At 39.8% G+C, this 26,446-nt stretch overlaps 1 protein-coding gene across 7 annotated transcripts in view; it reads left to right on the top strand.

Annotated features, from left to right (window-relative positions):
* USP48 (ubiquitin specific peptidase 48) overlaps nucleotides 1-26,446 on the top strand; it is a 92,988-nt gene that overhangs the window by 36,835 nt on the left and 29,707 nt on the right. For 2 of the 7 annotated variants that reach the window (XM_002919521.4, XM_034645980.1), the window contains 10 exons: nucleotides 151-259; nucleotides 2,362-2,495; nucleotides 3,191-3,273; nucleotides 7,700-7,879; nucleotides 11,587-11,715; nucleotides 12,912-13,061; nucleotides 17,252-17,449; nucleotides 18,602-18,716; nucleotides 19,589-19,719; nucleotides 22,555-22,626. In XM_002919521.4, coding sequence (XP_002919567.1) covers nucleotides 151-259; nucleotides 2,362-2,495; nucleotides 3,191-3,273; nucleotides 7,700-7,879; nucleotides 11,587-11,715; nucleotides 12,912-13,061; nucleotides 17,252-17,449; nucleotides 18,602-18,716; nucleotides 19,589-19,719; nucleotides 22,555-22,626 — 1,301 coding nt within the window. The remainder of the gene's footprint in view (nucleotides 1-150; nucleotides 260-2,361; nucleotides 2,496-3,190; nucleotides 3,274-7,699; nucleotides 7,880-11,586; nucleotides 11,716-12,911; nucleotides 13,062-17,251; nucleotides 17,450-18,601; nucleotides 18,717-19,588; nucleotides 19,720-22,554; nucleotides 22,627-26,446) is intronic. The other 5 variants (XM_019799979.2, XM_019799977.2, XM_019799978.2 and 2 more) reach the window with 5 other exon arrangements.

Here is a 26,446-nt window from a genome sequence, read left to right as displayed (position 1 = left end):
CTTTTTTATTTTTAAGATATAGTGTAAATAATTTCTATGAAAGAAAAACAAGGTAATAGATGCTTCTTTTCATAGTTCTAGAGTGTAATACAATGGAACTGGATTGTTTTCCCACTCTGATCTTAATTTTATCGCTCTGTTTTATTATAGTTGCAATCAGTGTGGCAGAGAGTCTAAGCTTTTATCAAAGTTTTATGAACTGGAGTTAAATATCCAAGGCCACAAGCAATTAACAGATTGCATCTCAGAATTTTTGAAGGTATTCGAATTTTGGCGTATATGTTTCTGCTCACTAACCGTTAAATACTACTCTGAATGTTTTTGATTTAATGGCTAAATTCATTATTAGCCTTTTCCACATATGAAGTGTCTGTTTCTGTAATGATCTGGAAGAATCTTTGTAAATTTTAAAGTGCTGAAACAGGCTCTGCAAATAATGTGTTAAAATAATTGGGGCTCTTTCCGTTATTTTACATGTAAAGTTACGTGTTAAAACTTGGATGATTAGGGGTGGTAGAGTGTTTAAGGAAATCTAAACTCTACCATCTGGTTAATTTCACTTAAGGAGAACTACGAGGTGTGGAACGCACATCACTATGATCATTCTTTAGCCCCTCCGCTCCGTATCTCTTCTTGCTGTGTATGTGGATGCATGTGGAGGGAGGGGAGTGGCTCCCTTTCATTCTGAGTTGGGAAGGCTGCTCGGGGAAACCTTTGTACCAAGTGGGAACAAGCACATGGCATAATAGACAAGCTCATCCTATAGCTTCCTGCCTTAAAATATTTTTGTACCTTTTTCCTTTCTTAGCACAACTTGTTAGCCTGCTTCAAATACTCATTTACTGAATTCATTCAGCTAGATACCGGTGGAGTGCTTTACTGTGTTTACACACTGATTCAGTGGTTGGTGATAACCCTGGTGGGCGAAACTGAAAACTTTTGCCTTGTAATGTAGTGGTGTGGGGACTGGGGACAACAGTAAAATACGCAGTGTGTCACCTAGAATAAGTACTAGAGAGAAAAATAAATCTGGGAAAGGGGATGGAGAATGTGGTAGGGTTGAGAGTAGGGTTGGTTGCAGTTAGAAATAAAATGATGGAAGGTGAAGGAGTGAGCCATGGAGGAAATGGGAGGAAGTACAGGGCTTGAGACAAGAATGTGCCTGGTGGCTTGAGGAACAGCAAAGTCAGTGTAGTTGAAGTGGATAAGCAAGGGGAGAAAGATGTTGTAGAGGTAACTAAGGATCATACCCAATGGAGCCTGGTGGGCCTTGGCCTTGGCCTTGACTTTGAGTACAGTGAGATGCCTTCGGGGGATGGTAAGCATAGAACTACATTTGTTTGAACAGGATAGTTCCGGGTGCTGTCTTGAGAATTGCCTGAAGGTGGGGCAGGGGCAGGCAAAGGATTGATGCTGGCTTCGACCAAGGATCATCTGAAGAGGTGATAAGTAGTGTTGTTTGGATTTTGGATACATTCTCAAAGGAGGGCTGATACACTTTGCTGACTGGGCATGGAGAGAAGGGGAGGAGTCAAGGATTACTAAGTTTTGACCTGAGCGCCAGGTAGGATGGAGTTTCCAAAATTGCTCTGGGAAGGACTGTGGGAGGAATAGCTTGGGAGAGAGATTGGGAGTTTGCTTTGGGGTGTGTTAGATTTGAGACGTGGTTCAGGGGTTTGGGGCTGGATAAAATCAGGATTGAGAGAGATGAGGACCAAGGACTGAGCCTTCAGACATTTCAGACACAGGGAATCAGGGAGATAGGAGGAGCTGGCAAAGGATGCTGAGTGGGAGGACTGGCCAGTGAGTTAAGAGGATGTAACAGGAAAAATTTAAAAAGAAACCACTAAGCTATACCACTGAATTTCCCAAGGTCTTTTAGCTTTATCTCATCCGCATGATTCAGCAGTTTTAACTGTGTGTGTGACTATGTATGTGTGTGTCTGTGTATGATTTTGTATATATGTAGTTTTGTGTTCTCGTGCCCATATGTAATCTTAAATTAATTTTGTTGCATCAAAGTACATACGATTTTTTCCCCCTGTACAATCTACTTCTTTAGATTTCCCAGAAATGGGATTATCAGGACAAAGTGTTTTTGAGGATTATTTTTTAAAATCATACATTTTGGAAAGAGGCACAATTTTAAATCACCGTATGCAAATTAATATCACTGCTAAGTAGGGCCTTTTATGTGTCGGGCCTTTTATGTGTCCTTCATTACTTGGAGTGGCTTGATCGTCAACAGGTGGGGGGGCTGTTACTTAAAATGAAATTATGCTATACGTCAGAGATTTGATCACTTTTTAAAAATCTTTACATCTTCTAATTTTTTTTAAGTAATGTCTTGTTTCTGATCAGGAAGAAAAATTAGAAGGAGACAATCGATACTTTTGTGAAAACTGTCAAAGTAAACAGAATGCCACAAGGAAGATCAGACTGCTGAGCCTTCCCTGCACCCTGAACTTACAGCTGATGCGGTTTGTCTTTGACAGGTAGATATGTAGGAATAGCCCTGTTTGTTGCTCATTGTGGACTCATTTGTGCAGATTTTACCATAGACAGATGAAGTCATAGAATGCCTTTACAGTTTGAAACTCTAGGTTTGGGATTGAGAGTTGTAGGTGGGACCTACCATTTTGGTTTTATCACAGTTCTTAAGGAAGCCAGCCATATCTGAGCGAGGACTAGAAAAGTAGGGAATCCTACTATTATTATATATAACTATTATTATAATAAACACTGCAAAGGAAAACAAACATATAGGTAAGAACTGAATTATCTTGATGTTCTGTATTTTTGAATAAGAACTAGAGTTAATTTCTACTTATTACAATCTTTTACCCCACCCGACCCCCATGGGAATATATCTTTGATTTTATAATTAAAATAAAGGCAATGTTTGCACATGCGCATTACTTCTACGAAGCAGGAGCGTCTGTGGTTCTCTCGTGATTATATTAAAACTTCTGAAAATAAGTTTGGAATCAGTACTTTAAATTCATACTTTTCACTTCTTTTCCACCAATTATAAGACAGCATTATGTTGATAATCGTACAAATTTTTGAGCAGGATTGCTGAGTGAAACCTACCTAGGTACCATTGAGTTTATTAAAATAGCTGGTAGAGTTTATACATTGTTTTATGATTGTTTTAAATATAAATATAATTAGCTTTCCTCTTGGTTAGGCAAACCGGACATAAGAAAAAGCTGAATACCTACATTGGCTTCTCAGAAATTTTGGATATGGAGCCTTATGTGGAGCATAAAGGTAATATTCTTACCGAGCAGTGATCATTGTAATGCTCAGAGACTGTAACTTGTGATCAGCTTGTGATGAATACAGAATAGCATTTTATAACTATTCTCTGCTAACTCTTGTCTGGGAACAAAGGCTTTTTAGGCGAGCCGAGATGTTACTTTCATTTTCCATGAGTAAGTACACCACAGAGATTAGATGGTTCGTCAGTACCTACAAAAGAATAAAAGGGGGAGAAGGTATTTTACTGTCTGAACCCACGCGTGGTCCCTTCGTGTCAATACCACGTCTGTAGTTCCTCATAAAATGAAGTCTCTCTGAGCTGCCTCCATTCGTGGTTTTTTGTTTTTTTTTAACTTTATCGAAAACTCTGGGTGGCATAATTCCAATATTTATGCTGTAATTCTCCCTGTCTGTGATGATTGATGAGTTCCAGGATGCTGTGACATAGTATCAAGAAGAAGTAATTTACTACCTTTTTCTTTTGGTTGTCATCACCTTACCATACAGGACGGTGCTTGATAGAGAAAAAAAATTTGGCCCTTTTGTGTCTCTTGCCCTGAGTGGAAGGACTGTTTCCCTTCCTTTCTCAGCTTACTATTTATTAATTTTTTAATATAGAAATTATATCATAATTTTTGTCTCTTTCCATAAAAAGCTTCTGGATGCAACTTACAGTAGCAACAAGCCCTAAAAACCTTTGAAAGAAACACTTGGGGAGGTTGGGGAATGATGTTAAGTATTTCAGCTTTAAAATGCGTGATGTTCTCAATGCTGTGGTTTGAAATTTGCGCTCGGTGGAGGAGGCAAACAGCTGGAGACTTGGCTCCTGGGCTTGGTTATTATTATATTTGATTGAATAATAAACTTAGCTGTAGTTCACTTTGTGTAGTGATTTGCTTCCTGCCTGCTTTGTTCGGGTAATTGTTTGAAATTAGAGATGTCTGCTAGCTTAGTGGTGTCTCAGGGGCCAGAAACTTAGATGTAAAATTAGTACTTTCCTTGACTCCACTGCATGATTTTGAATAGTTCTTATTATTGTTACTAAGCTTATTATGTATTTGTCCAATTTGTACTGTAAGGAAGATAAGATGATTAGGAAGTAGACATGGTAGGTCAAAAAACCTGTAGAAATGTTTAAATTTAGTATCTTTGTTGACTAAATGTAATAAACTTTTTTTTTTAATTTTAAATAATTTTTTTAAAGATTTTATTTTTAGGTAGAGCTTGCAGTGGGTGGGAGAGGTAGAGACACGGGGTTCATTCCCAAGACCCTGAGATCATGACCTGAGCCAAAATCAAGAGTCAGATGGATGCTCAACTGAGCCACCCAGGTGCCTCTAAGATTTTAAGTAGCCTCTACACCGAACATAGGGCAGAGTGTGGAGCTCTTGATCTCAGGGTCATAAGTTTGAGCCCCACATTGGGTGTGGAGCCTACTTAATTGAAAAAACAGAAAAGGGGCACCTGGGTGGCTCAGTTGGTTGAGCGAGTGCCTTCAGCTCAGGTCGTGATCCCAGGATCCAGAGATAGAGCCCCACGTTGGGCTCCCTTGTTAGCAGGGAGTCTGCTGCTGCCTCTCCCTCTGCCCCTCCCCTTGGCTCCTTCTCTCTCTCTGTCTCTCAAATAAATAAATGATACCACAAAAAATAATTAAAAAAATAAAAAACAGAAACAAAAAAAAGACACCTGTAATTCTATTACCCAGACAGCCAGTATATATATTTTCCTATATTCTAACTGATACGTGTCTGTACACATATCCACATAAAGCCGAGAAGATAGATCTAAAAGATGCTCCTTTTTTAAATAGGAGAGTTCACTTGTTTCTTTAAATAGTGCACCTGCAGAGCTACATGGATCTGTAAACCAAGGGATTCCTGTTCCTTGAACCTTTAGCACCTGACTCTGACCGAACGGCCATATTTTGGGGGGGATTTTAATAGTCTTGTAGGTGACGTTGAAATTTGGGAACTGACTGAAATTCATGGAATTTAAAAAGAAACCAATTATATTTAAATACAGTTAGCAAAACACTAAGACAACCTTATGATCCAATAATATAGGTGCGCATTTAAGAACAGGTTCCACTGGCAGTTTTAAAACTACCAGAATTCTGAAGTTGTTAGTATAATGAATGGATGCGTGTAAATTCAGGTGAACAGTGGTGTTGTGACATGAAAATTTTTGTGTTGTCTCTTGGTAATTCCGTCACGATTAATGCTTCTATTTGTGTGGCTTGTCGTGACGATTTTATTTAGGGAATACGATGAGGAACTCGTCTGCTTCTGTGGTCTTGTCTTCACCCTCTCGCAGACACCTGACGTCGGGCACACCCTCACTCGTCCTGCCGTTGTCTGCACCATACGTGTTGCTCTATCCACTTCTCCCATTTTATAATAAAATATAATGCATTCGTAAGAGCCCAGAATACAAACGTGTGTGAGTTGCAGAATTCTCACAAAGTGGACGTCTGCGTGGGCAACATCCAGCTCCAGAAACAAAACTTTCCCACGACTCCAGAGTCTTTTTTGTGCCCCTCCCACTAACAACCCCTTCTCCGCTCCCCCAAATCATAGACATTAATCTGGGTTTTATGGCAGTCAGGTCCTTTATTTTTATTAATTTTTATTTTTTAATTAATTATTTTTTGCTTTAGTGTTTCACGATGTAAGTTTGCATTCCTAAACCTTACAGTTGCATTTCCCTGTTTTCTCCTGGGACAGTGCGGGGTGAAACCTAACCCATGACGAAGTCTTGAACCGTCTGCTTCCGCTGCGCCCTCATCCAGGTTCTTGCTGGAGCTAGGCAGAGAAGGCCCCGTCCTACGTGTGTGTCTGTCTGCCTCTCTAGCTTTTCATTTTGAGGAATTTCAGATTTATACCAAAACATTGAATCCCAGCCTAGATCTTTAAACTGGGTCAGTTAGTACAGTAACCCTTAACGTAAATACCGATACTTGCTCTGATTCAAAATTGCATCACTTTTTATGCTTCTCTGTTACTTGACCGGATAGATCTTCTTTCCTTCCTTCCCTTCCTTCCTTCCTTTCCTTCCCTTCCTTTTTTTTTTTTTTTTTTTTTTTTTAAGATTTTACTTGAGAGAGAGCACAAGCAGGGGGAGCAGCAGAGGGAGAAGGAGATGCAGGCTGCCTGCTGAGAAGTGAGCCTGTTTTCAGCTTGGGTGGTTTAGGTGGGTGTTGATCTGTATCACTGAATCCCCCACTGAGCTTCAAGAATGCAGAGGCTTTGTCCTTCTACTGAGCTGCCATACCCTGTGTTCTACAAGTGTGCGGCATGTTTGTTGAATGAGTGATTGGCTCTGCCTTGTGACTCACTTGCCGTTTGAAGGAAGTTAACGATGATGAAATCGTCAAGGATATGTGCACAGATTTTTTGCCACAAAGGTAGTAATTATTGTTTAACGTTAATAAAATGCTTCTGGTTTAAATGTCCATCAGTATGGGAGTAGTTCGATACATTGTGGTACATTACGATAAATTTCAGAACAATGTTTATGATGTGAGAAAGATGTGAATGATTTGTTAGAAAAATCTGCAGGTTTCATTTTTAATAGTGGTTATGTTTGTATTGTGGGGTTGCTAATGAATTATTTGCTTTCTAATTTTTAATAATGTGTAGAAGTGATGTTTCCCAGTACATATATAATTTCCCCCATAATTTGTTTAAAAGATTTTTTTCAAATTATATCTGGGAATGTCAGTATTCATTCATTTGCTGATATTTTAATGTATGTCTTCTCTTGCATAAATCATGTGCATAATATATAGGCTCTGACTTGTCTTTGGTTATTTAAAGTGAAATAAATAGGAATTTTAAAATACTTAACGAAGAAATCTCAGTGCAGAATCATTCTAGATTTTTGATGTTTTCTCTCCTGGTTGTTTCCAGTTATCTTGGCTTATACCTATTTTGATAGCCATTTTTTTTAATGACTTACCTCCAGTTGTTCCTAAAACATTTTTCTTCTTTTTTTTTTCTAGAAACAGTAGCTTTTTAGTTTCACACTCCTATCTGGTTAGTTTGTTTAAGTAATTTTATAACAAGAATACAAACAGCTGATACTTGGAAGGCATATAGCTCAGCTAGTTTGCAGAGGGGCAAAGTCTGCAACAGAATAGCTTTGTAATCCTGACCTGGGTGCCCAGAATGCCAGAGCTTTCTTTCCATCTGTATATTTTGCAGAGGAAATGGAAAACTAATGCAGTGAGCAGCTTAAGACATGTTTACTACATTACTTTGTAAAACTAAATTCTTTAAAAAAATCTTAGGTGACGTGTATTTTGTTGTTTTGTTTTGTTTTAGGGGACATGTTTTGAATTCTCTCAAAACAGTTTTAATCATTACAGTTCAGACTCAGGATATAAGAAGAAATACTGTTCTGCAAACTTTCACTTTCTCCCTTTCTCTTTTTCCAGGTGGGTCCTATGTGTATGAACTCAGTGCGGTCCTTATACACAGAGGAGTGAGTGCTTACTCTGGCCACTACATTGCCCATGTGAAAGATCCACAGTCCGGTGAATGGTATAAATTTAATGATGAAGACATAGAAAAGATGGAGGGGAAGAAATTACAACTAGGGATTGAGGAAGATCTAGGTAAAACCTTTAAGTTGTGAGTGCCCTTTTAAAATATAAATTTTTCTTTTTTTTCTTTTCTTTTTTTTCTTTCTTTTTTCTTTCGTTCTTTCTTTTTTCTTTCGTTCTTTCTTTTTTCTTTCGTTCTTTCTTTTTTCTTTTTTTTTTTTTTTACTGGAGATCTTTGTGATAAATTCTTACTTTCCAAGATTCGGTTCTGGGTTAGCAAGGATATTTGCATTTCTTAAACACACATAAAATCTCTGAACATCTTTTGTTAGCAATGCCTGAATTAAAAAAAAAAAAAAAAAGATTTTTTCCCCCGGAGATGGTTTCAGTAATGTTTTCAGTGCAGTTTGAAGGCAAATATTCAATAACCAGTTTAATTTTGGGTAAGAGAGGGGATGTAAAGGGGAGAGGATAGCAGGTATTAAGCTTAAAACGATGAACAGTAGAGTTAAAGTACTAGGATTTGTAGTCCTTTTCTTTGGGTTAGGAGATTCATGTTAGGGAAATAGCTCTAGCGGGGGACCATTGCTCTGAGAACAGGGCCTGCGCCTTCCTGTGAAGTATCTTTTCCCTTCCCTTGGAATGTGAGCAGTGCCTCTGGGGGGTAAGCTGCCTGCTGTTTTGTAGTGATGAGTTCTGCCATTGGGAGTACTTGGTGAATAGCTGTTATCACGTCCCATGTTCTTGGGCCGGAATGCCCCCTTATTCCCTACAGAAGTGAATAGTTCTTCCAGTAGGAGGCATCTCGTCTGAGCTTCTCATCACTTTATTACCGTGTGTGTCATTTTAGGGTGAGGTTTGGACTGTGGGGTCTAAATAAGAGAAAAGGATTGGGAATAGTTGTGTGTCTCCTGCCATTGTTCTTTCTTAATGAATCAGAGCCACTTTCCCAAGGTGTCAGGAGAATGGCCGTTGGAGTTGGCTTGTGAAGCATATGGGGAATCTTTCCGTGGATGGTTAAATGGGACCAGGTTTTTGTAATTTAGAGAGAGAGTTTCTATTTTTAAATCACATTTAGGTGTTTATAGATAGATATTCAACTATGTTATTCCCACTTTTAATACTGCGATTCTTAACAGTATATATATATATATATATTTTTTTTTTATTAGACTCTGGGAACAAAACTGAGAATGTGGTTTTAGCTGTTCTTTACTGAGGTTTATTTGATTTGCCTTAATTTTAGTCAGAGTATTGTAGGATTAAAAGCATTGCTAAGGCTGTTTTGTTTATCTTCTACATATTGACAGCCCTAAATTTTAAAATAGTTCAAGAGAAAGAGACTCCACCCTATCAGGATCCCATCCCAATGTTTTAATACCTCTCACTGCTGTATGCAATGTACGTGGCAAATTTCATCTGTTTGATCAAAAATAGAAATTCCATGAGTCACTTATTCTTGTTTTCTATCATGAACTTCTTTGAATTGGTTTATATTCCATCTCACCCAAAATGTCGAGCATGTTGGGGCACATGGGTGGCTCATTCAGTTGAGGGTACAGCTCCTGATTTTGGCTCAGGTCATGGTCTCAGGGTTTGGGATCAAGCTCCGCATTGGGCTCAGCAGTCAGCGTGGATTCTGCTAATCCCTCTTCCTCCCTGTGTTTCTCCCCCCCCCCCGTTCCTCCCCCTGTTCCCTCATGGGTGTTCTCTCTCTCCCATAAATAAAATCTTTTTTATTTATTTTTATTTTTTATTTTTTAAGATTTTACTTATTTATTTGAGAGAGAGACAGCCAGCGAGAGAGGGAACACAAGCAGGGGGAGTGGAAGAGGAAGATGCAGACTCTTAGCACAGGAGCCTGATGTGGGGCTCGATCCCAGAACGCCGGGATCACGCCCTGAGCCGAAGGCAGACGCTTAACGACTGCGCCACGCAGGCTCCCCTTGCACTAAATCTTTTTTAAAAAAATATCAAACATGTTAAATCTTAATACGTTTTAGTTAGAAATGCCCGACCTCCTCTTTACTGTACACGCCCCTGACATTGTTAATTCCCTGTAGTGGTAGTCTTCCAACTTTTTGTCCTGTGTTCTCTACAAGAATATTGAACAAATTTGTGTTCCTGAACATTTTAATTTTTTTTGAAGATTTTATTTGAGAGAGAGTGCTTGTGGAGAGAGGTGCAGAGGGGGAGGGAGAGAATTCCAAGCAGCCTCTGCATGCAGCCCAACACAGGGCTCAATCTCAGAACCCTGAGACCATAACCTGAGCTGAAACCAGGAGTGAAGTGCTTACCTGACTGAACCACCCAAGTGCCCCTCCCTGAACATTTTAAAATCCGATATTTTTTAACCTAATTTTAAGTAGCTACAGATGGTGTGATTTCTGACAAATAATAAAACTGTAACATCACTCTTTTAAGAGAGTCCAAATGTAATTAGTAACATAGTACCAACTTTTCAGAGACAAATGTATGGATCTTTCTTTAGAGGAAGACATTTTTTAACCCTTACCCTTTCTCCTTGTAGTATTTACATTATAGCTGACCGTATGGGATTTTTTCCTAATGGAATATACTTAAGATTTCTGTAACCGTAAGTCTCTAAGTAGTTCAAAATTCTTTTGGATTGAGCTTTTTAAAATTATAAATATCACCACATAATCAATATAAGTATATTAATAAACTTTTGAATTAAACACAAAGCAAAATTTTATTGTAAACGTTTCTTCTAATGACATGGCTAAAACTTTTAATCTCTGGGTGAGAGGTTATGTCTTTCTTTCGTTAAAGCGGGAGGATAACTGAGAGGAGAGGCAGAAACCATGAGTGGAACCGCAGTGTGGAGGTGGATTGATTCTAGAAAAGAACATAGTGAATTGAAGATCTGGTCATTGATTTCCCCAGAACTAAGCAGGATCTCACCCCCCCCCCACCCCGGAAGGTTACCCTGGCATCCTCAGCACCATTTTGAAGATCACGTTCATGTGATAGACTTGACATTCAGAACACTTAATGTTTCTACTTGCTACTGAATTCACAGATACTAGTGGCTAATCTTTGCGCTCATTACAATAGCATTTCATTTTAATGAACATGCCATTTTGTTAAGTTTTTATTTTAATTCCAGTTAACCTACAGTGTTACATTAGTTTCAGGTGCACAGTATAGTGATTCAACATTTGCATCCGACACCCCGTGCCCACCACACCAGTGCACTCCTTAATCCCCACCACCCATTTAACTGATCAGCCTACCCTCTCCTCTCTGGGAACCATCTGTTTGCTAAAATAATCTGAATTTATTTTTATAATCCAAGACCAACATTAAAATAAACTCGTTGCAGTAGTACCTTTTTTCTGCTTCTAGGTTTGTCTTCATGAAAAATAGTACTTAACCATCTTTTAAAAATGGAATATAGTACACAAGGGGGTAGGGTATAAACCTGTTTAAATATTCAGACATCCAACAAGCATCCTGAATTTGTATTGCCTTTTAGTGTTTTAGATCCCTGTTAAAGTATCTTAAATGTGAGGGCACCTAGCCAGTTGCTAGGGCATCTGGCTTGTGATCTCGACTCAGGGTTTGATCTCAGAGTCATCAGTTGAAGCCCTCTGTTGGGCTCCACACTGGATGTTGACCTACTTAAAAAGTAATAAGTATCTTGAATGTGTATTGTAAGAATTGTGTCCTGTGGCCCTTCTCCTGCCCCTCCCCTGCAAAAGCATCAACTGACCATAGACATTCTAATTTAGTTACCTTTTATTTCTTCACCTCAGCAGAACCTTCTAAGTCCCAGACGCGTAAACCCAAGTGTGGGAAAGGAACGCACTGCTCTCGAAATGCGTATATGTTGGTGTATAGACTACAAACTCAAGAAAAAACCACCACAACTGTTCAGGTACCAGGTGAGCAATTTTCCAAGGTTATAGAAGGCAAATACTGTAGCATACCCGTGCTCACAGGTCAATGACAGGAAATTACTGCTTTAATTTGTCAAGAAAGGTTCATTGCATATGGTAGATGTTGATGAAAGTAGATATAATCACGAATTTGCTTTAAAGTAGTGAGTTTAAGGGCATCTGGGTGGCTCAGTTGGTTTAGCATCTGACTCGATTTCAGCTCAGGTCTTGATCATGAGTTCGAGCCCCGCATTGGGCTCCACATTGGGCATGGAACCTACTTAATAAAGTAGTGAGTTTTGGGGGCACCTGGCTGGCTGCGTTGTGGGTTTGAGCCCCATGTTGGGTGTAGATTACTTCAGTATTTATTTATTTATTTGAGAGAGAGTTGTTGGGGGGGGTCTCCTCCTGAGAGGGGGCGGGGACAAGAGGGAGAGAATCTTCGAGCAGACTCCTGGCTGAGCAGGGAGCTCAGTCTCATAACGCATGAGATGATGACCTGAGCTGAAACCAGGAGTCGCACACTTAACCAGCTATGCCACCTAGGTGTGCCAAAAATGAATTCTTTAAAAAAAAAAAAAAGGTGAGTTTTCAAGCAAAAGGAGCCCTTAACGGAACTATTCCACTGAACCCTCCCCTCCCAAAGAAAAGCAAAAACAGTTTAAATTCTATAGGTAAGCAAAACATGTATTTAAAGAGCCATTTGGTTTAATTTGTAAAGCATACAAATGTGTTTTAGCCATTTTAAATTAATTTTATAGATCATCTTTTTAAAAAGAACAGTTGTAGGCTGCCTGGCTGGCTCAGTTGGTAGGGCATGGGACTCTTGATCTCAGGGTCGTGATTTTGAGCCCCACGATGGGCGTAGAGCATACTTAATTTAGAAGAAGAAGAGTTGCTACTGGCCTGAAGGCAGTCTTCAGTTGTCATTTTACCTAATACTATCTGTGCCCTGTGGCATCCTCAATTTTGAGTGGTATTTCTGAGCCATTTGATGGCTCCAATTGGCTGATGACATCATGGAGACCAGGTCGGGCGTCACCCAGCATTATTCTAATGGCTGTTACCAGTTTTACTTTGCCTTCAGGAGGAAGTTGCCACCAGAATCCTAGCCAGTATTTGGTATAATTCAGAGGTTGGCCTGGTTCTGTGTGTTTGAAAACAGGAAAGCATTATTTTTTTGTCTTTTCTGTTTTGAATAGCCTTTCTTCAAGAGCTGGTAGACCGAGATAATTCCAAGTTTGAGGAGTGGTGTATCGAAATGGCCGAGATGCGCAAGCAGAGTGTGGACAAAGGAAAAGCTAAACATGAAGAGGTTAAGGAGCTGTACCAAAGGTTACCTGCTGGAGCTGGTCTGTAAGATATTCTGGGACAGCACTGTTGCCATGATGTGCCTTGTTTCTTTCATGTTCACAGATGTGTATGAACAAACTTGCCCCTCCCCTTTCCTATAATCACTCATGCCAGCTTAATGACTACAAATTTACTGTGTAAACCAGCAATAATCTGATGTGTAGCATTCCATAGAATCTTCATTATCATGTACTTTTAAGAACGGGAAGCTCTTAATAAATTACAAGGTTTAGGTCAGCGCTCTGCATATATATGTATATGAGTCTTACAGATGTTTCTGTTCTGTGAGATACTAATTTGTTCTTAACAAAAGATCTGATTGGATTACTATGGAAGCATCTCACTATGTTGTTTCCTTGCACTGTTTGTGCTCTGGCCGTATTAACTGGCATTCTTTTCTGAGTGCTATTTTTTACGATACTATTAGACTAATTTGAAATTTAATATCAATATTCTAAGAATAGGAGAGCTTTCTGCTGACCCCTAATTTCTTAAGAATTATCCCACATGAGCCAGCCCATCCCTTTACTGTGTATGTTTAATGCAAGTTTACCTAGTGCCTCAGAAAGAAAACCCCAACTTTTCCAGGCTGCTATGCCGTTAGTAATGATACACTGTCTTTGTCGTTTCATAGACAGAATTCCCCAGGCCCAATTCCTGCATAAAGAAGAGGCAGTTTAATCCTAATTTTAGAAAATAAATACTCAAGCATAATTGTACTTGTGGTTTGTCTTTTTCATATCTTAATTTTGTATTACTGGTGTAACTTTAAACAAAAGATGAATATAAATCGCTAAATCTGTTAGAATAGCTCTTAAAAGTTCTTTCTGAACTACATCTTTGATTCTGACCTTTCTTTGTAACCTGTTACTCTCACTCTGTCCTAAGGGTTGGGATTATTCTGAAGAGTTAGACTGACCTTAATTTTACTGGAAATGATTTGGAAATGAATATGATTCGAATCTCTAAATTTATTCAAAGGAGTTGAGACCTAGATATCTATTTTTTGAACTGTATTCCCAGTTTCCTGCATTCGTTAGACGAGAGAAGGGGACTTCCTGAATCTAAAGTAAAATGCTGTTTTTGACCCACTCTTTAAAACTACTGCATGGCCCAGAGGTGTGATGTGTCAGGTTAACTAACGCATACTTGCACTTCTCTTGGCTGTTTCCCACAGAACCTGTGCTTATGTTCTTAGAATATGTCTCTGTATCAGTACTTTTACCAGTTATGAACTTCATAATTTTCTTTTCCCATTTGCAGTAAACTTACAGAGTAGAAAATCTATGTTGTGCTAAAATGTTGAAAAATCCCAAAGCAGATGATTGTGGTTTTGTGCTGCCAATGCAAGTCTTTGTTATACATTTTCTAAATCCTATGTGTGTTTGTGAATATATTTAAAGAAGAGTCACTTTACCTAAAGTAATAAGCCTCATTGGGAACACAGACCCTTTTGGCCCTTTTTATTAAAATAAATTCTCTCTAAATAATCTTAAATTTTATCTCTAGGTGGAGTGTTACAAATATTTTTGATGTCACAGTCTTTCCTGGACTTTTATAACTCCCCCCAAAGAAAATTCCTATGTTCAATCCAGGCATTTAAAAAAAAAAAATTTACAAGTAACTGTCACCAAAATGTACATTTCCTTCACTAAATATTTTAACAAGTGCTTTCCTGTTTTGCCAAATGCTGAGATTTTAAACACTTCGGTATCTCCAACTTGGCGAATAGAGTTCTCATTCCTTTTTGGTGGTTGATTACCATGCCTTTGGAAGGCGGTGCTCAGATGGTTTTTTGGATCCCAAGTCCTAGAGAACCTGCCCTGAGTCTTTGTCTAGAGCAGAAGCATCTATAGTATAAAAATTTCCCAGAAGCGAATCCTCCTTAACCGTTGAGACTTGTGCTCGACCCAGATCCTCAGGGATACTCTTGGCAGAGATTGATACTAAACTCTTTATAGTAATGGAGATTGAAAATGAAAGAAAGAGAGACCTATGTGACCACAGTCACTCTTCCTCCGAGAGGTCCTCCAGCATACTAAATCTAGAAAATGGGCAGAATGAATAATAACGGTATTTATTACATCAGAATCCCAGGCCCGCTCTCTGCTCTCTTCCTCCTCTTACTATAAAATCAGACATTTTTCTAATCTTCATATCTTACATTTAATTTGTGTGAAACTGCCCAAAACCAGAATACGCTTCACTTGGAAGTTTTCTGTATGACTCTAGTAGGGGATCGGAGCTTGTTGTCTCAAACAGACTGCCTTTGAACCACGTTGTTGTCATAGTGGTCCCGGGCATGGCCGCCCTGGGCATCGAATCCCAGCAGACAGCCCTTGGCCAGCCGTGCTTTGTGCACATACAGTTTTCCTAGATTCCTTTTCTTGTGAGGGTCTGGGTCCTTACGTGTATTCTTCCAGGTAGCCATAGCAGGTGTCATCTGCTCTGCTCCCCTCCCCAGCTCCTGGGGAAATGAGAACAACTGCTGAATTATTCTCGAATGTGGCTCTGTGTCACAGTTCTGTTTCCCCTCCTTTGATGGCCTTTAGATTAATGAAAATTTTAACCTATGTGACTGTATTTGGGAAAAGATGAGATAACGCTCAAACTTTGATTTCCCTTTCTTGGGTAGAGATCATTTGTCTTTGCATTCTTAAGATACCCAGTGTACTCTGTCCCGGGCAGATTAAACATGATAAATGGCAAATAAAATTGGGAAGTATTTTGAATTTAACGAACCACGCCATTATATATTATAAAGTGCCACAGCCATGTTAATCTATACTGAATGTTAAGGTCTCCTCTTTATATATTGTGTGAATGTATGATTAACTTTTCTATATCTCTTTTCTTCCAAAAAGCTCAAAATGCTTCACTTATCTTATCTTTTACATTCAACAACATCCCTGTGAGGTAGGTAGAAGGCAGGTATTATTACCTTCATTTTACAAATAAAAGACCTGAAGCATAGAGAGTTTAAGTGACTTGCTCAAGTTCAGTTTCTCGGTGGCAGAACTTGGATCAGACGTTGGTGTCAGCTTGCAGTCATGAGCTCTTTCTCTGCGGCTGCGTTAGGGCTGACCACTCGGAAGGCTCTCAGTTGACAATGCACAGTCTTAGCACAAATAAGGGATGTGACAATGCCGAATCTTGTTTTTGTAAAAATTGAAATGTTTCAAACTAAACTTGAAATGGAAATTAGTTTTCTAGACTTGTAGTATAAAAGTGGTCAAAATGGGCTTTGAGTTGAATTGTCTATCCCTCAGATCTCATCAGAAGTAGTACATAATTCAAATACGTAAATTCAATTTCTGTATGTTTTCTTCTATGTTTTATGCTGGGACTCACTGGAGATCTTTGTAAGTAATCAAAGCTGGCCCTTTGTCTTTAATTTTGACTTTTAGGGAACTCATGGACTCTGTTTTCCCAAATGAAAACTCAGTTTGAGGTGGTTTGGTTTTGTCTTAATTTTTGCAACTTCAAAATCAGTAACAATTGAATTCTAGTGTACTTCATCCTGAAATTCGTTTAAAATAGCTTACTTTCTTGAAATAATAATGTCATGAATAGCTCATGATACAGATTGGGGTGGGGAAATCAAATACGTTTTAATTGACATCAGTACCCTCTTGGATGGAGAAAAGTTCAGTGGTTGAAACTGGCTTATGAAAGTGTGGCTATAGCTGATGAGGTTAATCTAACTTAGAACTCAGTCAGACGTTTCATTTTCAATTCCACGTGTATATCACATATTGGTGAAAAGTGTTTATGAAAATCATTTATGAAATAAACATAATAGGGAATGAGGTTATGTGATTTGCGAGCTGGCGTGGAGTATGGCTTTATAGTTAACAGTCGTGGGTGTCCTGATCAGAGCTCTTCTGTGCTGTCAAGCAAGACACTTCTCTCTGTGGATGCCTCTTTTGTAGAATGTGGTTAATAATACCAGCCGATCTCATAGGGCACTGTGCCGATTCGTCCCTATCGTACACAGCTCCTTGAACCAGAAGAGGGGTAGTTAAATGGAGCTTTGTGTCGCAGTCCTCAGACATTTTCCCTGAACAGTGATGCTTCTGATTCTGCTAACTTTGGACAGAGTTTGCATTGTCTTTTGAGGAAAATGAATGTATCACTTAGTCAAAAAGCTGTAAAAGTACATAGACTCTCTCCTTTCCTTTCTTCTCAGAACCCTATGAGTTTGTCTCTCTCGAGTGGCTGCAGAAGTGGTTGGATGAATCGACACCCACCAAGCCTATCGATAATCACGCTTGCCTGTGTTCCCATGACAAGCTCCATCCTGACAAGATCTCAATTATGAAGAGAATATCTGAATATGCGGCTGACATTTTCTATAGTCGATACGGGGGAGGACCAAGACTAACTGGTAATTTGGGGTGTCTTCTCTGCGTATGAAGTAATTCATGAAGCCTCACCCTGTGGTCTCTGATCATCTGACCCAGACTGTGCCAGCCGGTTCAAATGTTCTATATGCTTTGCAGACAGGATTTGCTAACTAAAGAAGTTACATAGCACTATACATCACTTTTTATTGAGTTTCCATGTTTTCCTCCCAAAGGAGACAAAATTTTCTTCTTTTGAGAAAGCCATCTGGTAGTAATTTGTTACTTTGTTCAGTACTCTTCAGAGTACTTGAACCTTGGTCTGGTTGATGGCACGTCTTCTGTAGATTGTTACTTAGCTTATGAATGGAAGCTGCCTGATTCTGCTTTGACTTTAGACCTTTATATAATAACATAGTATCCATAGTCTCTTTGGTTCTCGTTGTCTTGCCTCAAAACATTTTTCTTTTTAATGAGCAACATAGGCCCCACCTCGTATCCATAGGTGAGTCTAATAAAACAAAATTGTGTGATCACCCTCCCTCCTTTCCCAAATTAAATGCCGTTTTCTGAATGTGTACAACTTAGTGCATAAGAACTGGCATTTATTTAACTGCATGATCCAGGCCTTCTCTTGTACACATCTGGAGTTTTGCTTTCTAAATTTGTTTTTGATTCATGATCAATGAACTAAGCTGTGATAAGATCTTTCATAGAATCACATTTCATAGGATTCCTACAACTGTGAGTTTTAAATCGGCCCTTGGTGGGGTTTTTTCCCCCCTTTAGTGTTCTGTGTTTTGAAGTGTTCCAATATTTCATACTCACATGGAGCTTTCAATTAACATTACATTTATAATTGTCAGATAATGTTGTCTCCCCCAACCTTAGAGCCTCAGTTATTTAACTCTTGTAAAACATGCATCTAAACCTTGGAGAATACTGTGCTTCGTGGCATGGCCTGTTTTAGCGTATTTAGACATTTCATCTCTCATTGTTCTTTCTTTATGCAGATAAAAATTTTGCTGTCTTGAAATCTGTATCACCTAAATAATTTAGGATATGTACCAGTTTTCCCTGTTGTCAAAATTGTGACTTTGCTTTAGAACTGTGTTCTGTGAAGTCCTGACACTTTGCTCACAGGTAATCTGCGCGTGAACAAACTCCCGTTTGCTCTCCCTCTCTCTCGCCTCTAGTGAAAGCCCTGTGTAAGGAGTGTGTGGTAGAACGCTGCCGCGTGTTGCGTCTGAAGAGCCAACTAAATGAAGATTATAAAACTGTTAATAATCTGCTAAAGGCGACGGTGAAGGGGTATGTTGCACAGTGTTTACTGTTGATGATAAACCGAAATAGTTGTAAGAGGTAATAACCAAATGGCTTGTAATTTATAGACAATAGGAGTTAGGATTTTTCGAAGAAAGAAGAGTAATGATGTGGACAACAGGGAGGTTGGCTGTTTGCAAAGTTGCCCAAAGCCGAGTCACCTAGCCTTTGGGACTGCATTCCATCCGTTAGAAAAGTAGAAGCAGAGGGGCGGAGCTGAGGTCTGACCAGACCAAGGCAGCGTGTTAGTGTGTGTTCAGGCATGGGGTGTCCCTCTAGAGAGGCCGGAGTGTATTAACAGAGGGTACCCAGGGGAGCATCCTTGGCAGAAATACCCAGCAGACCTGGAGTCAGTCGAGTGCCGCTCCCTAACGGGCCTCTGGACCCAGGAACCAGTAAGCTCGGATGGCATCTATTACGGCACTTGTTACATCTGGGTTTAACTTCCGTTATATATTTTCCAAATAAAGATTAACCTAGCTCACTGTTTTTGGTCATTCTGCAAACAGCCTCATGACCCTTTAAATGTGTTTGTACGTGGACGTGGACGTATATATGTGAGGACCTGTATGTCTTTGGGAGTGGACGTCAAGGGAAGGAAAGTAGCCCATTGAGTTGTGTTCGGCCTGAATGTAATTGAGGAAGCAGGATAAGATTTGGGATAAAAGCAGCATCTGAGATACCTGCATTTCAGTAGCGAAGAGTGAAAATGGCCAAAACATGGGAGTGGGTTAAAAAATTGTGTGGACCATAGCAGATTTTGAATGTTTGTAGTTCATTTTAGTTCATGACCTTCACACGTAAAGAAGGGCCGTTAGGAAATGTTCCTTGCATGATGTCACGTGGTCTCTGTTCCGCAGCAGTGATGGATTTTGGGTGGGGAAATCCTCCCTGCGCAGTTGGCGCCAGCTCGCTCTGGAACAGCTAGATGAACAAGATGGTGACGTAGACCAAAGCAACGGGAAGATGAACGGCAACACCTTGAACAAAGGTAATGCGAAAAGTCTGTGTGTGGGTGGCCGTGGACGGCGCCGCAGAATTCCCATCCGTGCAATTCTAGAGGCCAGTTTTATTAAACCCAAAGCTCTCCGGTGTCTCAGAGCAAATAAAAGATTGTTAAGTTACTGAAATTGAGCAAGGGCTCAGCAGCTCACATGAGGAATTCCGTGCACCCGGGCATCCTTTTTGCGCCCGGTCTCTCTAGTTAATCACGTGCAAAATTCTTTTTTATTCTGCTCCAGACTAAAATTCTTAAGAAAGGTGAGTCTGCCACCAGTCACATAGTATATTGTCAGCTCAGTATGTTTGGTTATAGATTATCTGCCACAGTTACAGGCTGCCTTTGGCAAATAAAATGAGCCTGTGCTTCTGTGGTTTTCATCCAGGAGGGAAGGCAGCATATGAATAGCGTTTTGCTTATAAATTCTTCTGTTTTCTGAAGCTATGCTTTCAAGTAGGAAATTATGTTAATATAGGTCAGCGACTAAATTGAATTTTATAATCAGTGTTTCATAAGATACAAGGGGAATTAAGGCTCTAAAATTATTCATAGGTTTAAAATGGAAGCTGGTGGTTTGATCAGTCTATTCAAGTACAATTAGTGACCCTGAAGCGATTGTCTCACCTAGTGTTCTTATCCAAATATCAGGATCTACATACATAGGTTTTTAAAAATTATCCTTTGAATAACATTAACATTCTTACTGAAATACTCTGAATTTTCTTGGTGGCGGTCTTCCGATATCACTACCTTTTATTTTTTGTATATTTTTTTATTTTAATAAATGTACTATGATTTTTTTGAAGGGTAGTTAATACAGCATTGTATTACTATCAGGTATACCACACAGTAATTCAACAAGTCTTAACTTTTTAAGAAAATAAAAACTCCAAAGCCACTATTTGTTTTAAGCTGTGATTTTTAGCATTTTCAAATTTAAGAGTTTTTTTTTCTTTTGGTTAAAAAAATCTTTTTTAAGATTTTATTTATTTATTTCATGGAGAGAGAGAGACAGCCAGCGAGAGAGGGAACACAAGCAGGGGGAGTGGGAGAGGAAGAAATAGGCTCCCAGCAGAGGAGCCTGATGTGGGGCTCAATCCCAGGACCCTGGGATCACGCCCTGAGCCGAAGGCAGATGCTTACGGACTGAGCCACCCAGGCGCCCCTGGTTAAAAAAATCTTGCTCTGCTATACAATTCATGAACTTAACTTTAGTTTCAGTGTTTTTGTCCTGTCATTTAAAAACCATATTTTTAGTAGCATCGTGTGACCCAGTGTGTTAAATATTAACTTGGTGCTCTTTTAAGCTTCTTGATGTGTTAGTGGTCCAGTGGTCCTTTTTCTTTTTCTTTTTTTTTTTTTTTAAGCTTTTAAGTAATCTCAACACCCAATATAGGGCTCCAAATCAAAACCCCGAGATCTGAGTCGCGCACTCCACCGAGCCAGCCAGGCACCCCAGTGATGCTTCCTTTTACGTAAAGTCAGGTGCCGTAATTGAAAGTATCTTGATGCTGGCCTAGCTTGAAAATCGTTTTCATGTTGGTTTGAGAGTGATATGCTTCTCTTCTCCCCCTTCCTCCATTCAGAGATTTTAAGAGCTTAAAGCAGTACAGAAGGAACAGAGTAAAATCTCTGCAAGCCTTTCCTCCAGATACAATCATTCTAATTGGGTTTTGTTTGTTTAATAATGGCATTCCTGTAGATGCAGTTGTACATTTTCCTCTGTTAAAGTATATGGTTCTTTTTATTTAGTGGCTGTATTTCATTGTGTGGATGTATTCTTTTTATTTAACTGGTTCTTTTTTAGTTTTGTACAGTTAATACGTAAGAACAGATAAAGTGAGCGTCCTTATGTATGCTTGTACGTACCTCTGCATAAACTCCCAGAAATTGTTGGATCAGAGAATTACACCCATTTATAATTGCCGTGTACTGATACGTCTTGGTAAACTTTCTCCAGAAAGTACACGGGGGCTTGTTTTTCCATGCTTTTGTCAACATAAAGAGTATACCTTTCACATCAGCTTTTACTAGTCTTGATATATGAAAAGTGACTTAGCAGTGTCAGGGCTTTGCCTTTCAAAATTACCATCGAGATCAACCATGGTCCTTTATTTGAGAAGTTAGTTGTATTTGTGTGTGTGACCGAGAGTGTCCTTTCTATGCCCAGTTTTCTACTGAGCTTTTTAATGATTAGTAAATATTCTTTAAATGTCTTATGTACTTAAATTAAAACCCATGGATAACTATTCTAATCTCCCTAGACTTAAGACTTTCTATTTGTCTACCTGGTATACACAACTACGAATTCATGGTGATACAGTGTGGACAGATAGGAAAAGTGGATATTGGAAGAGAAATGTTAACGGGAAAAGCACAGTTCTTAATATATATTTTTGATGTTAAAGGTTAAGTCCTTATTTCTCATTAGTCTTTTCTGAAGCTTTCTGTTCAACCCCGAAAAGAATAGGTGGGTGAAAATGACATGACATGTAGATGATTAACTTGGTTTATGATCCCGTATTCTGAATAGCTTGACTAGAATTAATGGAAGGATATGTAAAGTATTTTTCAGTTTGAAAAAAGGAACATTTTTTTGCATAATCTAAATCTTGAAAAAAGTAAAACTGCCATTCAGGGATTTTTTTCTTTCCTTTTAAGGGAAAGAAATATAACACTTCCTAGCAGGAGCATGTAGGAATCACTTGGGTCTAATTTTTAGAATGTTTTAAGTTTTCTTTGTTCAAAATTGTGCACAGTCGTATCTCTGCTACTTTGAGCTTCAAATGTAACAGAGTAGTTATTATCTGTATTTCTTTTGATTAGATGAATCAAAAGAAGAAAGAAAAGAAGAGGAGGAGGAATTAAATTTTAATGAAGACATTCTTTGTCCACATGGTAAGCTAGAAGCGTACCTCTTCCGTTGCTAGTCTGACGTCAGCGTATCATAAATGTGTTGTTCAGTTTTTTGCCACGTTTCTTAGGGATTAGGCCCTGACGTTGAGTAACTGGCTTTCTAACCTGTGCTTGAATGTTAATGTTTCCTTTCTCTTACCCTTTTTAGTGGCAGTGCCTCTTGTATCTTTGTCCTTTCCTTGCAAAAAATTTTTTTAAAAAATAGGATTTTCCCATATTTAAGAGCAGAAACTTTTTTGTCACTTGCCACATTGAAGGACTAAATGAGTTTTAAAAATTTCAGTTACATCCCGTGACTGAGTCTTTGTTCTAGTACATTTTCAGAAGAGTGTTTATACATTTTTTAATATTATTGGGGCTATTTCTGGTTTCATTTCTTAATCGTTCATTGACCAGCTGCTGTGTGCTGTGTACTCTAAATAATAATTTCCGGGTTTTCATTAATCTTATGTATCTGGTTACATATTTCTTGTCGTAGGGAGTGCTCCCTTCTAACGAGTTACTTTTTGCAAGGGACTCATTGTATATGAGATGTGGTTTTCCATTCTGTTAACGCTCTGAAAGTCAAACAGGCATCTGCTTTTCAAAGCCACTTACTTCGTAAGTGTCCCCCCAGCCCCCGCCCCCAAATGTGTCCAGTTCTTGTTTCATTAGTTCATTATGAACCAGTGCATGGTATCTGAACACCTACCCTCCAGCACACTAAAATCCTTTTATATCAAGAGTCCTTGAGGATGCTAGTGATAGTAGTTGTCACTGGACTGGCATTTGTATGCTGTCTCTTGGACATCGTTGCATTGCTTTAGCTGACTAGTTGAGGGACTGCGCTTGCTTGTTTACTGGCCATCTAGCTGGGAGGGGGAATCTGTGGGTCCCAGGCCCATCTGTCATTCTGTCCCATCACCCTGCATCTGTCCTTCCTGTCCCATCACCCTGCCTCCCAGTTGGCCCCGCTTACACTGTAGCACACAGGAGGAACACAAATGCAGAGAAGATACGACCTCGTGCGTGGTTGACGGATTGAGTAGGTAGAAGAAGGTGAAGTGAGTAGCCAAGAGTAGATCAGTTTTTCCTCCTGATGCTTTCATACCAGCTTTTCTTTTTCCTTTAACCATCATAGTATGGATGTAGACAGTGGGATACGTTTCTCCCTTTTGAGAATAGGGGAGTCTGTGGCACAATGCTGACTTTCCTGCTCAGCGCCTCCCAGCTGCTGGAAACAGTGTCAGAACTCAGACTGTCATCTTACTCCTTAACTCGCTGACTTTTGCTCCGTCTTCCCACCTCTTGTCTCATCTTGTCGTTTCAGAATTACAGTTGTGACAAAAAGCATGGCATAGCTGAATGTGACTTCAGGACTTGTGCTGCACTCCTCAGCAGAAAATTTGCTTGCGAGAGCTGGTTTTTAGGTCCTTAGCTTGATCTCAACTCAGTGGCTATACTTTATCTCGTATTTTATTTAATTATTTTTTTATGGAAGTTGTACCCTCAGCAAGGGGCTTGAACCCATGACTGTGTGATCAGGAGTCGCTCTACCCACTGGGCCAGCCAGACGCCCCTATTTAATCTAGTGGTTTAAAAGGGTGGTTCTCGTGATTGTTTTTGTGGACCTCACTTTTCAGTGTACTACGCGCATGGGACCTGGGTTTTCAGGTGCAGGATATTGGACCTTACTTAGAAACCCACTTCACTGGGGCGCCTGGGTGGCACAGTTGTTAATCGTCTGCCTTCGGCTCAGGGCGTGATCCCGGAGTCCTGGGATCGAGCCCCACATCAGGCTTCTCCGCTGGGAGCCTGCTTCTTCCTCTCCCACTCCCCCTGCCTGTGTTCCCTCTCTTGCTGGCTGTCTCTCTCTGTCAAATAAATAAATAAAATCTTTAAAAAAATAAATAAATAAAATAAAACTCACTCTCGAACTGTGGTGGTGGTGGTGGTGGTAATACCACTAATAGTAGTAAGAGGGTAGTGGACATGAACTGAATGTTTACCTTGTATCCAGTAGTTCTATATGTGTATAGATATTAACTCATTTAATCTCTACAACAGCCCTGAGTTGTATTACTGTCAGTCCACCATACTGATGAGTGAGTACATTGAGGCTCAAAGAGGTGAGAATTATCTACTCAAAGTCACCACACTTGTTGGGTAGTTTTGCAAAGCCTAGGTATATAAGTGTCTGTTGGAAATTATTTTTCGTCAAAAACAGGAAGGAATTGCTTTTTTAGCGTAACGATTGTCCAAAGCCATTCTTTTGTAGGTTACATTTGTCTTCCATTTCTGGCAGCTTCTAAGATTTTTGTCTCCAGCATTGTGACATCTCACCTCAACCTGCCTTGGCGCGGGGGCCCTCCCTCATCTGTTGTGTGAGATGCTCTCTGGATGCCGTGCGTGTGGCTGCAGCTGGTGCCAACGAGCTTTGCTGTTGGACCCTGGCTGGGCTGTTGTCCTGGGGGGTTGCTCTTCATCTTCCAGTTTCCTGCTTGGAAAGCGCAGGCTGGGCTGTCAGTGCTCTGGGGTCATGAGAGACCAGAAGGTTTGGGAGTCTCTGCCTTCTGTGTGGAAACATTTACTTAACTCCGTCTTGGCTCATGACCACATTCATCCATGTACTTTGTTCCCTCGTGCATAGGCCAGGGGCTGCATGTTGTCAGAGAAGCCTGGGCTATTCTGTGGATAGAGTGGCTGTTAACTATAGGGCATAGAGGCATGAACTGAGAATTTTACTGTCTCCTAAGTACAGACTTTTCGTCTATTCTCCCATTTTTTAATGCCATCTGTACTTCTGTGTGCTCCCAATTCCTGGGTCACTGGGGGGCAGTTGTGCAATGTAGTAAATCTGCTTACTTCCTGCATTTTGCCAATTTAAAATTCATTTTTCTTGTGTCTCATCCATTTCCTTTTAAGCTTCAAAAATTTTTGTTGGCATTGCTCCCTCTGTGTTCTCTTTATCCATCATTATGCTTTTATAAATTTTTTAAAAAATCCCTTTACCCTGGGGGTGCCTTGGTGGCTCAGTCAGTTAAGCAAGTACCCAACTCTTGATTTTGGCTCAGGTCATGATCTCAGGGTTGTGAGATCAAGCCCCGTGTTGGGCTCCGCACACAGTGGGGATTCTCCTTGGGATTCTCCCCAGAGAGAGAGCTCACTCTGCCCCTCCCCTGCTGCATGCACACACATTCTCTCTCTCTCAGATCCTTTTTTTTTTTTTTAATTAAATCCCTTTACTCTGGGTTAATGTTACTTAGGAGGCACTGAAAGTCCAGTCTGAAAATTTCATTTTTATCAGGATGTCCTTATTTTGAATTTGCAGGTTTTTTAAGTCCCCCATGTATCTATAAAGCCCTGCGTATATTTAATACATCAGAGATTTATGTGAGTTAATCACTGGATTACATTCCATTAGGAGACTTACTGCAGCTGTAGAGCTCAGTATTTAGTGCAGATACTGTATATGCGTCAGGCTCTCTTACTCAGTTCATTTTGTGTTCATTTAAGTGGATAACCTTCCTATAACCTTTTTTTTTTTTTTTAAGATTTTATTTGTTTGACAGAGACACAGAGAGAGAGGGAGCACAAGCTGGGGGAGTGGGAGAGGGAGAAGCAGGCTTTCCACTGAACAGGGAGCCCGATGTGGAGCTCTATCCCAGGACCCTGGGATCATGACCCGAGCTGAAGGCAGATGCTTAACGACTGAGCCACCCAGACGCCCCTTCTATAACTCTTTTTTAAAAATAAAATTTATTTATTTGACAGAGACAGTGCCTGCATGCTAATGAGCTGGGGGAGGGGCAGGGAAGCAGAC

This window comes from Ailuropoda melanoleuca, chromosome 2 (genome assembly GCF_002007445.2).
Source record: "Ailuropoda melanoleuca isolate Jingjing chromosome 2, ASM200744v2, whole genome shotgun sequence".
Taxonomy (NCBI): domain Eukaryota; kingdom Metazoa; phylum Chordata; class Mammalia; order Carnivora; family Ursidae; genus Ailuropoda; species Ailuropoda melanoleuca.
This window is presented reverse-complemented; position numbering and strand designations above follow the sequence as displayed.